This window comes from Rhizophagus irregularis, chromosome 28, assembly GCF_026210795.1.
Source record: "Rhizophagus irregularis chromosome 28, complete sequence".
In the NCBI taxonomy this organism is placed as follows: domain Eukaryota; kingdom Fungi; phylum Glomeromycota; class Glomeromycetes; order Glomerales; family Glomeraceae; genus Rhizophagus; species Rhizophagus irregularis.
The window spans coordinates 16427-32460 of record NC_089456.1 but is presented as its reverse complement, the minus strand read 5'-3'; the positions used below and the strand labels follow the sequence as shown (position 1 = coordinate 32460).

The 16034-nt window shown below is 32.0% G+C and overlaps 6 protein-coding genes across 6 annotated transcripts; 1 reads left to right on the top strand and 5 right to left on the bottom strand.

The window, feature by feature from the left end:
- Window positions 1–345: 345 nt before the first annotated feature.
- Window positions 346–3065, bottom strand: OCT59_018654 (uncharacterized protein; the record flags this gene model as incomplete). Its single annotated transcript, XM_066135529.1, has 13 exons — window positions 346–462; window positions 557–640; window positions 705–1146; window positions 1229–1360; window positions 1429–1538; window positions 1609–1759; window positions 1825–1969; window positions 2039–2156; window positions 2227–2280; window positions 2353–2451; window positions 2529–2606; window positions 2678–2746; window positions 2859–3065. 13 exons carry the CDS (start codon window positions 3063–3065, stop codon window positions 346–348), a joined length of 1806 nt encoding a protein of 601 aa, XP_066004806.1.
- Window positions 3066–4577: 1512 nt separating this feature from the next.
- On the bottom strand, window positions 4578–6356 carry OCT59_018653 (uncharacterized protein; the record flags this gene model as incomplete). The annotated part of the gene is made up of 10 exons (XM_066135528.1): window positions 4578–4597; window positions 4672–4703; window positions 4820–4852; window positions 4923–5035; window positions 5118–5268; window positions 5345–5477; window positions 5549–5741; window positions 5813–5821; window positions 6003–6241; window positions 6308–6356. 10 exons carry the CDS (start codon window positions 6354–6356, stop codon window positions 4578–4580), a joined length of 972 nt encoding a protein of 323 aa, XP_066004805.1.
- Window positions 6357–6942: 586 nt separating this feature from the next.
- On the top strand, window positions 6943–9060 carry OCT59_018652 (uncharacterized protein; the record flags this gene model as incomplete). The annotated part of the gene is made up of 12 exons (XM_066135527.1): window positions 6943–6945; window positions 7194–7564; window positions 7632–7666; window positions 7738–7781; window positions 7856–7971; window positions 8035–8091; window positions 8147–8162; window positions 8227–8240; window positions 8507–8530; window positions 8585–8732; window positions 8796–8937; window positions 9020–9060. 12 exons carry the CDS (start codon window positions 6943–6945, stop codon window positions 9058–9060), a joined length of 1011 nt encoding a protein of 336 aa, XP_066004804.1.
- A 990-nt stretch (window positions 9061–10050) lies between these two features.
- OCT59_018651 (uncharacterized protein) lies at window positions 10051–11187 on the bottom strand (the record flags this gene model as incomplete). Its single annotated transcript, XM_025329561.2, has 4 exons — window positions 10051–10272; window positions 10351–10734; window positions 10820–11056; window positions 11131–11187. The coding sequence occupies 4 exons, from the start codon at window positions 11185–11187 to the stop codon at window positions 10051–10053; spliced, it is 900 nt and encodes a 299-aa protein (XP_025167015.2).
- A 192-nt stretch (window positions 11188–11379) lies between these two features.
- OCT59_018650 (uncharacterized protein) lies at window positions 11380–11727 on the bottom strand (the record flags this gene model as incomplete). The annotated part of the gene is made up of 1 exon (XM_025311926.1): window positions 11380–11727. The coding sequence occupies one exon, from the start codon at window positions 11725–11727 to the stop codon at window positions 11380–11382; it is 348 nt and encodes a 115-aa protein (XP_025167014.1).
- Window positions 11728–12040: 313 nt separating this feature from the next.
- Window positions 12041–12951, bottom strand: OCT59_018649 (uncharacterized protein; the record flags this gene model as incomplete). The annotated part of the gene is made up of 2 exons (XM_025311925.1): window positions 12041–12799; window positions 12892–12951. The coding sequence occupies 2 exons, from the start codon at window positions 12949–12951 to the stop codon at window positions 12041–12043; spliced, it is 819 nt and encodes a 272-aa protein (XP_025167013.1).
- Between the last annotated feature and the right edge of the window lie 3083 nt (window positions 12952–16034).

The following is a 16034-nucleotide window of genomic DNA, read 5'->3' as shown; positions in this document are numbered from 1 at the left end:
AAACATTTGCGAGATCGAAATTTTGTGGTCTTCGATTTTACTAAGGCAACTGATGATCCTCTCGCAATTAGATTAGGTTGGGACATACACTTAAAATTGGATCAATAGGCTCGAAACATAAAAAATCACGTTTCAAAATTTGTAACACAACAAAGAATTATGGATCTTTATGCTGTGAAACGTTCGCTTACGAAGTATAAAAAAAATATATACGTACTCCCGGTATATGGAAATATAGCGTAGTAGTCCATTCGTATCACAGTCGCCTTACATTGACAGGCATACATACAGAAAATATATAAAGCAGTACCTTTATTGTTTTTTTTTCAAAGTTATACATAATATTTACTTAATATTGTAAATTTTAAACTCATTACGTTCAACCAAAGTATCTTTCTTATTATATTTGTTATATGACGACAGAACTGGTACAAGATCTAAAGTAAAATTGTGCATTGCAAGCTATAATTACGCATTGATAAGATAAAATTATTTATATTTATTTTTTTGACTTCCGCTTATTAGGTCGACTCGGTGATGACTGGTTTTGCTTTACTGAGTGTACTCTTCGCTTTGCCAACAATTTTTGGTTTTGTCCAACATACGAATTTCTTACTTCAATATTTTCTTTCATAAAAGACTGAGAATAGATCAGTATTAGTAAAGAGCAATTAACAAAGTAAATAAAACTTTGATGCACTTACAAAAAATTTGAGACATGTTATAATTGCTTCGGATAGCACGGGAAGCTCTTGCCAAGTTGACGGGATATTGAAGGTACCATATTCTCGGAGACAATACGACTTCTGGTGTATTGTCAACCAAAATAACGATACTTCAAAACGGTTACCAAAAGCACTGAAGCATGCGAGGTCTTTGTGATCACATATTCCATTTTTAAGGCGAAAGATTATTCGCTGGTTCAACACATCTCGCATTGTTCTGATCAATTTATAATCGTGAATATGAAATTGAGTAATATCGTCGAAACTTGGTGATCCGGTCTGTTCATACAAGAACACTTCCTCATGGCTCTGCCAGAGACGAGCAAGTCCATCCGCGCACTTTGCTTCTAAAACCTTATCAACAATTGCATTTATACCAGTATTACGACGAGCCTTACTGCTTTCTACCGGAATTTCAAGACTATAACAGTGTTATTTCAAAGTTAATTGCAGAGTTAATTACAGCAAACGAATATTTTCCCAGGTGTGTAATCGGGACTTACATTCTCCATTCAACGCTACATACAGTATTCATTGTATTCTCTAATATCGGGCCTATGAATTGTGCATTATACTGATTTTCTCTGAGGTCACCTGACCTTAATATGTTGAATGGTGCTTCGAAAGCTTTGATACTAAAAGAATCCAAATCATTATGCTATAATATTTTACATACAATGGATAAAATCGTAAAGAAACATACTATGGTCCAAGGATGTTGCGGATGGCATCCACTAGGTCTTTTTTGTTTCCGTCGATCTTTTCGTGAAGTTCACGCCAAGCCTTTTTCCATTCTTCTACGCTATCTCTCGGCTGTTTTTTAACACCAATAAACAAAATGAGTAACGAAGATAAGCAATCAAAAACGATTTTTGCGACATACCTTGAAAAATTCTTGTATGAATTTTTCCCATTCCTCAGATATTTTATGTTTCGGATATGTGTCTAGTACGAATTTATCCCAATATTCTTCCGCAATTCTATCCGTGAAGCTTGAAGTTGGTCTCATATCCATGATGTCGCTACGACATAAACTAATAGCCATTATTGATGATAAGTAAGACTACTATTTCGAGTCACAAGAAATGATCTTACTCACTCAAAGTTGTTTCCGCATTCATCACAGTAATCTTTAAAAATTTCCTCCAGATCAATGTCGTCCACTATCAATGGGGCCCTTTGACTCTTTTCTATTCTCCCAACCATTGATTCCGATGCTTCCCTGGCCAAACCATTCTCCGAGTCTGAGTTAATTATTGTGTCAGTAATGTAGCGAAATTGTAGTATTTGGCAATATACTATAAACATAGTACCTCTTGGTTGGTGTCCATCTTCTCGATCTTTCTCGTTCATATTAACATTTTGTTTTATGTCAGCTTCACTCTCTTCATCGATAGACGATGATGTGTCAAATATGGAGGGACCTTTAATCTATTGGCAAGATATGAAAAGGTGAGAAGATATTTCATGGTTAAATGGCACTTGCGATTTTCATACCGACTTTTTTGTTGCCTTCGGGGACTGTGACGTTATTTACGCGTTTTCTTGGGTTCGTCTATAAAATAATATATAAGGGTAAACAATTGCCATTTTCTTCTACTAATTTCATGATTGCAACTATTCATACCAGTCTAGTATTGACGTTCGCAATGGTAGAACAAGCATTTTCGATGGCAGTATCGACAACTTTTTTGGTGCCATACATTATTGATTTAGAAGCTTCTTCCTGTCATCATGAAAAAAATACAGTCAATACAGGCATAAGTTTGATTAGATAATTCAGAAAAATTAGTTAATAAAAACCTCAATTTCATACAATTCCTCGTGTAATTCAATTTCCTTCCAAAACGCATCAACGTCACTAAAATATTCCCTATGCCCCTATAACTTACATAAAATTAGTATAGTATAAATAGGAATGACTAGAGGCATGGGTAGAGACAGGCACGCACAACGGGCAAGCAGACCATAAAGTAGACAGCAAGCAGGTGTCCACCGTAGTTGTGGGGGTTTTCCTTTTTCTACAGCGGGCAATCAGACCGTAAGGTGGACAGCTAGCAGGTGCCCACCATAGCTGTAGAAGCCTTCCTCTGCCATAAAGCCATGCAAAAAACGATGATAGAAAAACTTCACCTTAAATCTTCCGTTAAGTATACTAGCACCCTCCTTCATTTTGTCCGGGCCATTTATCAAAATACTGAGATCCTTTTTCAGCTTGTCAGATTCTTTACGAAAAGAAAAGGTGAAGTCGGATTGTTGTAATCGATACTCATAAAAGTCCAGAAAACGATAATCTTCGGGACGTGTTTCTTCGAAATAGGCACTCCAAGTACGAGACATGATTTATAAAAAGTGAGTGACAGAATGTACATACAAAAATGACACGCGTGTCCGTTCGGCGCAGTAATATGACGCAGATTACAACTACCCCAGCCGCACCGGCAAAATTTTGCACACAGGGCCGCATTACGGCGTTATGCACTAACACGTGAAAATAAACAGTGACGAATAAGGGTGACGAATAAGATTATATAAACAGTGAAACTCGGACGGGGTGTGACAATGTGATGAATAAAAAACGATCACGTGACTGTGCAAAAATTGCCGGTGCGCCTGGGCTAGTTGTCTGTTCATACACAAAAATTTCTTCACGGTTTTGCCAAAAACGGGCAAGTCCATCTGCTCGTTTTGATGATAATACTTTATCAACGAATGGGTTAATATCTGCATTACGGCGACTCTTGCTACTTTCAACAGGAACCCAAAGACTTATATATATATAACAGTGTAATATTAAAAGTTAATCGCTGCCAATAAATTTTTTCCAAGATGGATAATCAATACTTACATCCTCCAATCAACATTACAGATAGCCTTAAGTGTATTTTTTAGTATTGGACTTATGAATTGCGCGTTGTATTGGTTTTCATCTTCCCCAGTAACACCATCAAAAAAAGCTCGGGCATGTGATTTTGAGCATGTGATTTTGTTACATACGGCGCAGTTTGTGGCAACTGACTACCCCTGCGTACCCTTCAAAAATGTCACGAAACGGCCGGCATTACGGCATTATGCACTAACACGTGAAATAAACAGTGACGAATAAGGGTGTAACGAATAGGTTTTTACTTACTCGAAAAAAACTAAGTCCCTCAGATACTTATGAAAAATGGAAACAAGGAAGGGTGTGACGGATGTGACAAAAAAAAGTCACGTGAATTTCGTGACATTTTTGAAGGGTACGCAGGGGAAATCGTGGCAACTGATCTATTTAAGTATTATTTAAGCTATTATTTAAGCTTTCTTTTCCCGTCTACATTACCAAATACCAAGAATACAATTTTTTTTAAAAAATAAAAAGTTGGCTTATTTTCTTTACAATATATATAAATCTTTTAATACAAAACTCGCAGAAAATATGAAACCTGTAGAAATACCAAGTAAGCAATAATACTAGTTCAACAAACTAAATTGCAACTGTTATTTTGACAGCCTAATTAATGCAACCTTCTCTTCTAAAAGAGCAAAACTAGTCTATAGTAAGGAAGTCATATAGTCCTATTAATAAATTAGGTGAAGACGTTGAACATTATCAAATAAGTGAACCATGCCATTAACATGGAAGGGGCAAACTGATAACACTCATTATTTACAATGATTTATTTTAAATTAATGTATTTTAATAAATTGAAATTGAATAAATTTTATTGTTAAATTAATATTACATTCTATTTTAATAAAATAATTACTCAAATTTCATTAATTTAAAAGATTTTGTTTTACTCTTATGAATTAACATCTATAAAATTTACATCTCCTTGAAGATAACGTAGATGTTGGAGTTTCTTAGGGTTAGGGTAAGGAAAGTTGATCTATTCTTGAAGATAACGTAGACGTGGATTAGGTAAGGAAGGTTAGTTAGGTTAGTTTAGGCTGAAACTTTTACCTTTGGAGTTAGTTAGGGTTAAGTTGCAATAGCTGCGTAGTGCAATTTCAATAGCCACACTTAGCCACAGTCAAATCACATGAATCACGTGCCCGAGCTTTTTTTTGATGGTTACGCTGGGGGAGTTATTGGTTTTCTTCGAGGTCACCTGATTTTAGTAGGCGCCTCAAAAGCTTCAATGCTAAAAATAAAAATCATAATAACAATTATAACATGCAAGTGGATAAAAAGGATCACAAAGAAAAACATACTATGGTCCAAGAATATTATGGATCACATCTACCAGTTCTTGGTCGGTTTCATTGAATTCGCTTTTATAAAGTCCACGCCAAGCAGTTTTCCATTCTTTTAGACTATCCTTTGACTTTTTTTTTTGTTATTACCAGATAAAATGAGAAGATAATCAAACCAAAAACATTTTACCACTCCCAGATTTCATAACATACCTTAAAGAATTCTTGTACAAAATTTTCCCAATTTTTAGGTAGATTATATTCGGGATATGTATTTAGAACAAATTTGGTCCAAGCTTCTTCTGCAATTTCATTTGTGAAGCGTGACGTAGGTCGCATGTCCATAATATCGCTATGACATAGACTAATAAAAGCCAATAAATAATAGATAAGATTATTGTTTTGGGTCCATATCAATTACGGGAGCCGATCCTACTCACTCAAAAATGTTTTCGCATTGATCACGATAATCTATGAAAGTTTTCTCTATGTCAATATCTTCTATCATCAACGGAGCTCTTTCTACACTTCCAACCATCGATTCCGCCACTTTTTGAAAATCATCATCCGAATCTGAGTTAATTCGAATAATTGTGTCAGCAATGTAGCGAAAGTGTAGCACAAACAATTTATTTGTAACGTACCACTAGCTATAACATGCTTGTTGTGGTTCTCTTCATTCCTCTTGGCTGTTGTTGATTCGTCATCCTGTAGATTATTGGGTTCATAATTTTCGAGATAGTTTTCCTGGTCTTTGAATAATTGACTCCCAATAATTTCATGTTCTTGTTCGTACATAGTGAAAGTTTTTTCACGACGTCGGACTGTGATACGTTCCTGTCATATATTGGTCATGTTAATCATTAAGAATTGATAAAAGCAACCGCTAAAGTATTCTTGTAACATACCTTATATCTCTTTTCAATAATATTATTCCAATCGGGCGTGTCAACATTAATTTATATATTTAGAATTTAAAAATAATTAGTATAAGTTTCTCTAGTAAACTAAGTAACCAGTAATTCATCAATGAAGTTAAAGGAAATTGCAATTATCGCAATGATGGGGCTGAGGGCGACACCTAACTACCCACAGTACCAGGGCGAAACCTGACTGGGATGCCATAAATGCGGAAAAACTAAAAACACTGATACTTTCCTCCATATTAAGTATTTTTGCAACTGAGGTGAACTTCTTTTTCCATACACCATCTAAACTTTTAAAATCGTTTACTTCTGGATGGGAACGAACTACTAGATCAGTATTTTCCCTTACAAATTCTGAAAGGGATGGAACGGAGTCACATTTCGAGGCCAGTTCAAAGTACTTTTTAATATCTAAAAAAAATAGTATTAGTAAGCAAATATGGAAAGTCGATGTTTTTGTTTTAAAAAAATATCTACCTTCGAAAGCATATGGACAAGAACATTCGGCATCTGTATTCTCTAGCATGTTTTCTCGTTGGTTCTCTTTATACGCGTTTTGACTTTGATGAGATAAGTGAGTGATGAGACCATCTATTGGTTTTATTACACGTGATGATCATCATTTATTAGCCAATTAAACTTTAACAAAAGGCAAAATATTAGTAATATCTTCTAATACCCGGCGCGAATTTATGAAGGAAAGGTTTTATTTGAAAACTCTAAAAGCACAAATCATTAGAATTTTTAAAAATTTTTAATACAATGCCTTAACATACCCGAAATTATTCTTTGCAATTCAGAATCAGTAGAGATTAACAGCTACGCATTCACAGACTATCAGTGTTTCGGTCTGGTAACGACCGGCGTATCAAGGGTGGTGTCATCAGTGAATGGTTGCGTGGCGATGCTTGCACTCGAGGTGCTTCATTGACAAAGATGGTTTGGTCAGTAGGCGCATTCTTCGAATGGTCCGCCCCATTGCCACCACGTAACGACCTGATTTAGTCTGTGTGGATATTTCTGTCGTGTTTCGATATTTTATCGGTGTCCAAGGGTTGACTTTTTTTCTATCAGTGGACAGTTGTGTGGCGACATAGTGCATCGTTGAAAAGATGGTATGATCAGTAGGCGCACTTCTTCGAATGGTCCGCTGTTCTGCCACCACACAACAACACTTCAGTTATGTCTTCAGCATTCTGCTGAGCGCAGTCAATTCGTTTATATTTTATTACAATCAAAGTCTCGATTTAACCAAGTCCCATATAAAAGGTACACGCAACCATGTTTGAGTTTTTTCTTCATAGTCGTCGCATGAAGTGGCGGGACGAATTTCAGCGTATAATACCATCAAAAATTTCACTAGAAAGATCAACGAGCTCTAAATGAGTTTCAACCGCCACCAAATGATAAATCTGAACCACGAACGCCAGAGGATAATATAATTAGAGATCCCGAGGATAATCCGTTTCTTGTGAGATCAGAGCTTTCTGAATATGATGAGGAAACAACTGAAAAGGATGAAGAAGAGAACTGTGATTCTGAGGAGCAGGGTAGTGATGAGGATGCAGACATAGATGTTTCTGGAGCCACGGGAGCGAAACTAACGGATGCATCGAAAACGGAATATAAAAAGATGTATGAGAATATGGACGAAACGCTGAAATGGAGACTCAAGTCTGGACGATATGTGGAAGACGTTATTTATGAATTTGGCTGTTCGTGTCAGTTTGAAGAGTAAGTTATAATTTTGTTGCAAGTTCTTTCATTCTTGTGTGATCTATAAATAACGTCTAGGAAATAGCTTGTCACACTCGTTCATCATCGACTTGGAAGACCGTCAAATTATGAGCTTTTTACAACCGAAGAAAGAGAAGATATTAAATCTAAAAACATCAAATGCAATCCAGAACCTGAAGAAGATGTGATAACTTGCCTTAACGCGTTTAATAAGGTGCTGTCTATCGCTTAAAAAACACTTAAAAAGCACCTTATTGTCCAATTAACTGACCCTTATCTTCCTCACAGACAAACGTGCATGATATTCGTGAGGTGATGGCGCAGTTTTCAATGCGCCAAGGTTCCGAATATACCATTCAAAAGGACTTTTCAACCGACGTAATAATTTATGCTATTCATAGTCTGTAAGTATTGTTAATGCGTGAGAAATAATTATGCATTGTTACTGAGCTTAGTGCATCTGGTAGGGTTCTTCTTTACGAAAGACAACCAAATGCACTCGGCATCGATCATCTCGAAAACTGGTATAACATCAATCTCTGGGCCCTATTGTTGACAAGACTTTCGGGGACATAACAGGAGTAGATATTGTCAGGTAATAGCTTCACGACTTTATGTCATCTTTACGTTATATTAATCATATGTTGTCATCAATATAGAGGAGAGTCCTGCAGTATTGCGAGCAGTGACAGAAAAAACCGAAAACGTAAGCGTACGGAAAGAAAGCACTTGGACGACGTTCTGATGCGATCATCAGAAAGAATAATAATGGTCAGGCACTGGAATTCGGAAGTTCAGAAGTAGGGAGGTTCTATAATAGCAAGATGAGAACTAAATGGCTTGTTGAGAGTGGATTGAAACTGCCAAAAATCCTTCGCGATATGTTTACTGCGCTCTGCGATCGGGTGAAATGGCGAGCTGATATAATTCAGAATCTAGAAACTGTTGGGTACATACATGGAGGTACGCAAGATAAATTTTCTCTGTTCCTTCTGTTATTAAATATTATTTATATAGGACGCGTTATGATGTTAATGTCATTGGACAATCCGGATGGATATATTATGCGCCTTGCCTTACCAAGGGTAATATCTTTGAAATGCCAGAGAATGTCGAGTTGTTCGCATTGGCATTAGAATTGATCAGCGATGTTTGGATGTTCAAGGTTTGTATTTTTTTTCCAATTTACTTGCGATTGGGCTCAAACTAATTCTGCATATCTTATCAGTCTAGAATTCAAAGAACTATGAGGTTGGCGCAAAATATTCCACTAGATTTAAAAAAGGTTGGATTGGTAAACCACAAAAAAGTAGTCAAAAACAAATTTCCTGCAACATTCACGACACCTCGCAAACCTCGAAAGAAGCCATGTAGGAAATAAATATATATCCTTGAATTGATTAAAGAATTCACTACGTTATAAGTTTTTTCACTGTAAATAATTTACAATAGATATTAATAAAGTTTATTCACACCGGGCTTTATTTTTTTAATGCATTTACGAGTGAGCGTTTTATGTGTGCTTTAATAATTTTTTTGGATTGATGCTGGCTACTGTGCATAATCCATTTCAAAACTTCATCGGGAAAATTTTTCAGGGGATAAACATCGATGTTCATCACCCTATCGGTATTTATCACATTTTATCACAAGAAATATAACGATGGTTAACAAATTTGATAATTACCAATAATTATCACTAGGTTAATTGCTAATAATTAACGATATTGATGCTTAACAAAAAAAATCCACATGTTAATTGATGATAATTTATGATATGGATATATAATGAAAAAATTTCATAAATTAACTATTGATAAATTATGGTTTAAATGATCATCAAAAAAAATTCAAATGTTAATTAATGATAATTTATGATATAGATATATAACGAAAAAATTCCATAAGTTAACTATTGTTAAATTACGGTTTAAATGATCATTGAAAAAAATCCACATGTTAATTAATGATAATTTATATATAACGAAAAAATTCCATAAGTTAACTATATGATAAGTAATTGTTATCGGTCATGTTGTAGATGATAACTGATTTACCACTAGGATTGCTATGTATATCATATGGCCGAAGGCCACATGATAGAGTAGCATCCTAGTGTAAATCAGTTATCATAAACATGACTGATAATAAAGTTATTGGATATGTATGACGTAAAGCAACTGAGACCTTTTTCGCGTATCTTATTTATTATTTTATAATAATGTGATCAAAATTTTGTATATCACTAATTATAAAGTGACCAAAATTTGTGTATCACTATTATAAAGTGATCAATAACATACATGAAAAATGTCCAGTGCTTACATAGAACATATACAATAATTTTTGATAAACTACGATATTAATAATTACCAATATGATAAACACTAATAATTTAATAAGTATTGATAATTATTCCACCAAGATTAATACTAATTATTTATATTGTTTAATCTTGGTTCTGGTTCATTAATATTGATTTTTTAAAAAACATATCTATTAACAAAATACTCATCTTCACAATTATTTCTCGGTACAATATGGACTGACATATCTACTGAATCTAGATAAATGCATGTATATTGATCAGTTAGCTGTAATCTTGGGCATCCATATACTTCATCTATTTCATTATACCATCGCACTAAAACAAGATTTATTGGTTCTGATAAATCTTGTGGAAAGAATTCTAATAATAAAAGTGCCTAAAATTAAGTTAATAATGTTAGATAACTGAACTTGTGAAAAAGGATAAGTTTATGAAGATAAAGATCAAAATATACCTTTCCATACCACATACTAGTTTTTTCAGTTTTTTCAGTTTTTTCAGAAGAAAATACTACTATATCACTAAACCAATCATTCCCATAGAAACTTTCTGTTGTTCGAATGATATCAGTTGATTCAATAGCTACAGTTGAATATATTTTAAAATATCCAAATTCATTGTTATAAATCACATCATTTTCCATTATAAATTCATCAAATCCATTAAGAAGATTATCAAAACCTTCTTTGTATAAATGATGTATATTATCATCTTGTTTTATTTGAGAAACTGCCATATTAATTTCAGTAATTTTATATGTCCACAAAAGATTCTGAAATCCACTTGATCTTCGTGTTTTTGTTAATTTTTGTTTTTTTGCTAAATATTGGCGTTGTACCTATTATTATGATATATTGAGTTCAAAATTATAATAGATATAATAGTTAAATATTGATAAACAATATAAACAGATTATAATATACCGTATTTAGCATTTGTGAAATATAATTTTTTTTGTTTGTCATCCGATATGGAATTTTAACATTCTTTTTATATAAAGTTTTATACGTCTTTGTGGATATTCCATTTGTTGAACCATAAAGCTTAATGAATGGAATTATGTAATACCGAAGTACATGAAGTTTAGGTATTTTGCATTGGCTTTGAGAATATTCAGAAAATACTGTTACAAATTCTTTGCAGAATTTATTTATTAATATCTAATAAAATTATTCAAAAAAAATTATAAATAAAATTTAAAGATTTCAATTTAAAATTAATTGCTAATATTTACCTCTAATTCTATTAAATCTGAATTAGTAAATGATTTCTGGCGTAGCTTCATGTACATTTTTTGATACTTATAAAAGATTTTACACAATCTTTTACATGGTATTCCACCTTCTTTATGATTATCATATAAATTATCTATTACAAAAATGATCACCTTCATTATATTTTAATCATTAGCAGTAAATTTGGACACATTTTCCAATCCATTTTTCATAATTATTAATCCTTGGTATCGAGGAATTGCACAAAGTCAGTGATCCATTTCCTTAACAGTCTCAATACTAATCTTTCGTTGTAAATATTCATGAGTAAACTCCAGGAGATATTTTGTTATTCCAAGATCTAATAAATGCATTCGATCCGAAACTGTTGCTTCATAAATATTAAAATTTTTGAATTTCCAAAAATAATTAAATTCTTCATGAACTGAAAATGCTTGTTCTTTATCGATAATTTCTCTCATATTCTCTGGAGTTCTTAAAATAATATTGGACAATTCCATATTATTAAGATCTTTATTATGTATCAAGCAACAATAACAAGGCCTTTTGGAAGTTGATGGGAGATATATTGCAGTAAATGCTTCAGCTTCTACCATATCAGCTAGGATAACTTCTTTGGTGTAAATGGATTTATTTCATTTTTTACAGTAAAATACATGTCATTTTGGTTTAAAATTGGTGATAATAATATTCGAAGGTATCTCTGGAACACTTGTCTCTGTAATTTTCTAAATGATTTAGAATTTCTTATATTATTATCTTTAGCTTTTAATTTTGGGAGATATCCAACAAGCACTTTAGCCTCAGGTTTATTTCGCAACTAATGTGAAATATTTCTAAGTGAAATATATATTGGATATTCTGAAGTCTTTCCAAGATGATCGCAGGTGGTAGAATCAGCATAAATTATTATTGATAATAAATAATTATCAATAGGAATATTTTTTTCTGTGATATGCCACCAATCACTTCAAATTGCTCACCATATGCTGTTTTAACAGTATTATTCTGATATTGAAAAACAAATTCTTTATTAATGTCAGATTGTAAAAGTAAAGTTTTGATTTCATTAATTATTGGTTGGTAATGAAAAAAGTATTCAACATCCTGAAAATTAGTAATAGGAACTGTTTTGAATTTTATATAAGGAAATTCACTATCATCAATGAATCTTCGTCCCTCTTTAGTGGTTTTTGGTAATAGATTTTTGTCAATATTGTTGATTGAATTAACTAATTTAATTAATCTATCACCGCATGAATTTGATAGTTGATATTCTGTAACAATTTCCATAAATTCTCGATAAATATCATTTGGCCAATTGGTATTTAGTGGATAATTTTTATCTTTTATGGCATCATCCAGTGTGATTCCACAATAATCTTCATTGTCAATAGATATTGGAAATGTTAGATTAATATCAGTTTCTTCCTCTCCTTCACTATCAACATTTTCATTTCTCTCATCCTTTTTTGGGACATCATCTGAAGAAGATAAAGCATCAGAAGATTCCACATTTTGTTCTAATATTATTGATTCAGTTTCTTCTTCAATTTCTTCAGTTTCTTCTTCTATTTCTTCAGTTTCTTCTTCAGTTTCTTCAGTTTCTTCTTCAATTTCTTCAGTTTCTTCTTCTGTTTTTTCTGTTTTTTCTTCTGTTTCTTCATCCTGTTTGTTATTAATTATTGGTATCAAAAAATTATTCATTTTAATTATTTTCACTGCTATAATAATAATAATCAATATCATATTATTGTTACCTCAGAATATTTCATTGAAACATTTTCGTCCCAAAGTCCAGGTTTCTCAACTATTTCCATTTGGGTTGTTGATCTTTCATTCTCATCAATTTTATATCAATGTTTATTAGAAATATGTCATTTTAATGCATATGGGATCGTGAAGGTACGTGAACAATGTGAACACTTATAACTTGAAGACTTGTAACTTAAAGACATTTTTAAATTTAATGAAATAGTATGATATTTTCAGTTAGTAATGAGACTGATGAGTGTTATACTATATATATATAAATTTCTGTTGTCAATTATTATTTTTATTTTAATTAATGTCCAATTGGTATGTATCACTAATTAATCAAATTAAAATAACTATTTTTAGATTTTTTTTTTAGAAAAAATAACAATAGACAAATTTATTATATCAAATTTAATATTTAATTTAGTATTTTATCATTTATTTATAGAAGTTTACTGTTTATCACCACTGGATCAGTACCAGTATCACATGATTATAATTAACCAATAGTCATATCCACCGATCTGCGAAATTAACAAAATTCGTCTAAATTAAGGAATTTGACAATAATTTATTAAAAATTAGGTAATTAAGTTTCACAAAAATGATCACACTTGTGCTACATGATCATATGACAGATATTAAGAAATTACTTCAACAAAAAGTTGCGTTAAAAAAATTTTTTTCTTTCATAAACTCCCTATTAAACTCCCCATCAACTCCCCCATCAACTTTTCAACCGTTTTTACATCAAATAAGTTGAGAAATTTTGCAAGTATATTAGTAATTATTTTACATTAGACACAACTTGGAACTGTTTTTTTTATTTTTTTTTTTATAGTTTATAAAAAAAATTTCAATAAATAAATAACTCTAAATATTAATAATGATAATTTAGTAAAATTAAATTATGTATTGATTAGTTGTTTAATTATAATCTATTTGATATTTATTATTAATTATTTTTCAGTTAATTTTTTTTTGTTAAATCATTAAATATTCTGGATTTTTGTAAAGTTTTTCTATAAACTAACTTTATAATATTTTTTTCCCTTTTTTTCTAGAAACTCCTTCTACTGGCTTCGGGTTAAAGAGGTAAATATTTTGGGAGAGATCTTAAAAGTTTTTTTTATATATTTTTGACATTTTTTCTTATGTAGGAACGGGTTTTGATCAATTTTAATCGGTACTGCGCCACATAATTGATGATCAGCAAAATTGGCGGATATGCTGCATATTATAAAATATCGTCTTGTACCAGATCTCTCCTAGTTTTCTCTGGCCTTGATAATGTTGATATATTTTTTAGCGTTTTTTTGCTATATGGATGACATTAACATTATTTTATTTCTTAAATTACCGTTTCTTTTTGTTCTCTTTTACTGTTTTGAACGAAAATAATATTTTTTTTTTAAAAGGGTTACTTCCTTCCTCATAAAAATTAAAAAGACGACTTGAAAACAAATTGTGAGACCTTTTGAATTTTTTTCTGTTTGAACTACATTAAGATTGTCTTACATCTTTTTTATTAATGACAACGTATTGGTAAATAATGTGGTGGGTCTTTTGGCATTTTAACCAATATGATTATTTTTTCCTATAGGGATAAGCTTGTCTTTCACATAATCTTTCCACAATTTTTAATAGTAGAAACATAAAAACCTTTTCCGTATTGTACAAACAATCACGACCATTCTTTTAGAATGCCTTAACCTCAAAGATATTGACAAATAGACAATTTAAAGAAAACTGGAAATAATTATTTGGGATCATTGCACGTTTTTTATTATTATTATAAGAGAGTACAAGATGCTAGAAATTTGCAAGGTAAAATATTACAATCAGAACCAGATAACCTTTGTTTCTTAACAGACAATCACATGTTGAAACTAATCCTTTAGCATTATCTACCATCCAAAAGGCTAATTCTACAGTGAAACCAAAGAAGTCATTTAGCAAATACAAATATGGAGAGATGGTAATTGAATGTAAACATAAACGTGATAAAGATGCGATGGGTAATATATTTGGTGCTGGGCACAAACAAGTATACGTTGTCTAGTTTTCAAATACATAGATCTTTAGAATAAAAACTCAATTACATCAATAAAGAGAATAGAAAAATAAGAAAGAAAAAAGAATTGCAAGTATGTGTGTGATCTGTTAGGATGATTTTGAGTATCACTACACCTTAATGCGTGAATTGCCTCTTGAAATTCGCGTATCCAAGATTGTCAATTTCTCACCAAGATTTCTCGCGTCTAAAGAAAAAGAGAAACGAACAATTAGTATAAATGATCGTTAAAACTAAATAAAAGAAAGAAAATAATTTTTTTTTTACTTGACGGCTTCTCTATCCAGAAACTTAAAAAACCACCTAAAAAACAACGAACAGATAGTAACGTTTGTCAAATTAAAACCAAAAATTTTTTTTCTGTATTCTATATGTAACCGCCATGCTTTAATGTAATCCCAAGAGCAACACCTGCCTTATGTTTTTTCCTGTTAGTTTGTAGAGCACTCTCACATTGAATAACATTTTGAACGAAACCTATATTAACCAAGTATTGCTTGCTTTCAGTAATACAAATCAGTTCCTCAAGTGATATTTATTGCATAATCAACACGACCACAATTTTCATCACCCATGATTTGAAGTTGAGGAAGCAAACTAATTTCTTTATCAGTTTCTCTCCTGGCAATATGAATTGCAGCGTGAAGAATTGCCAAAATATAATCATTACGCGTTGCCTCGTTACTATTAGGAATTAAAGTTTCCAAGTTGCGCAACTTACGTTTTATATCATTCATACATTGTTGCAATTCATCGTCGTCATCGGCGAGTGATAAGGAAGACGGTGTGAATTGAGGAACAGCGGATAAACTGCTACCATAAATATTAAACTTATTTAGGACACTCTTTAAGTCTGTTAAAGTCTTGTACGAAGAAAACGGTCTTTTCTTTTTTTCCATAAAATCTTTAGCAAACTCTACGAAAATCTTCGCTGGTTCTCCTTTCAACCCATAACTTCGATATGTTTCTTCTGTTATTTTGAAAAAGGTACTACCGGTTATTTCTTGATCGCGAAGAATATCAAAATATTCTTCTTTAATTTGGATATTGTTGTTTCTTAAAAATTTGATG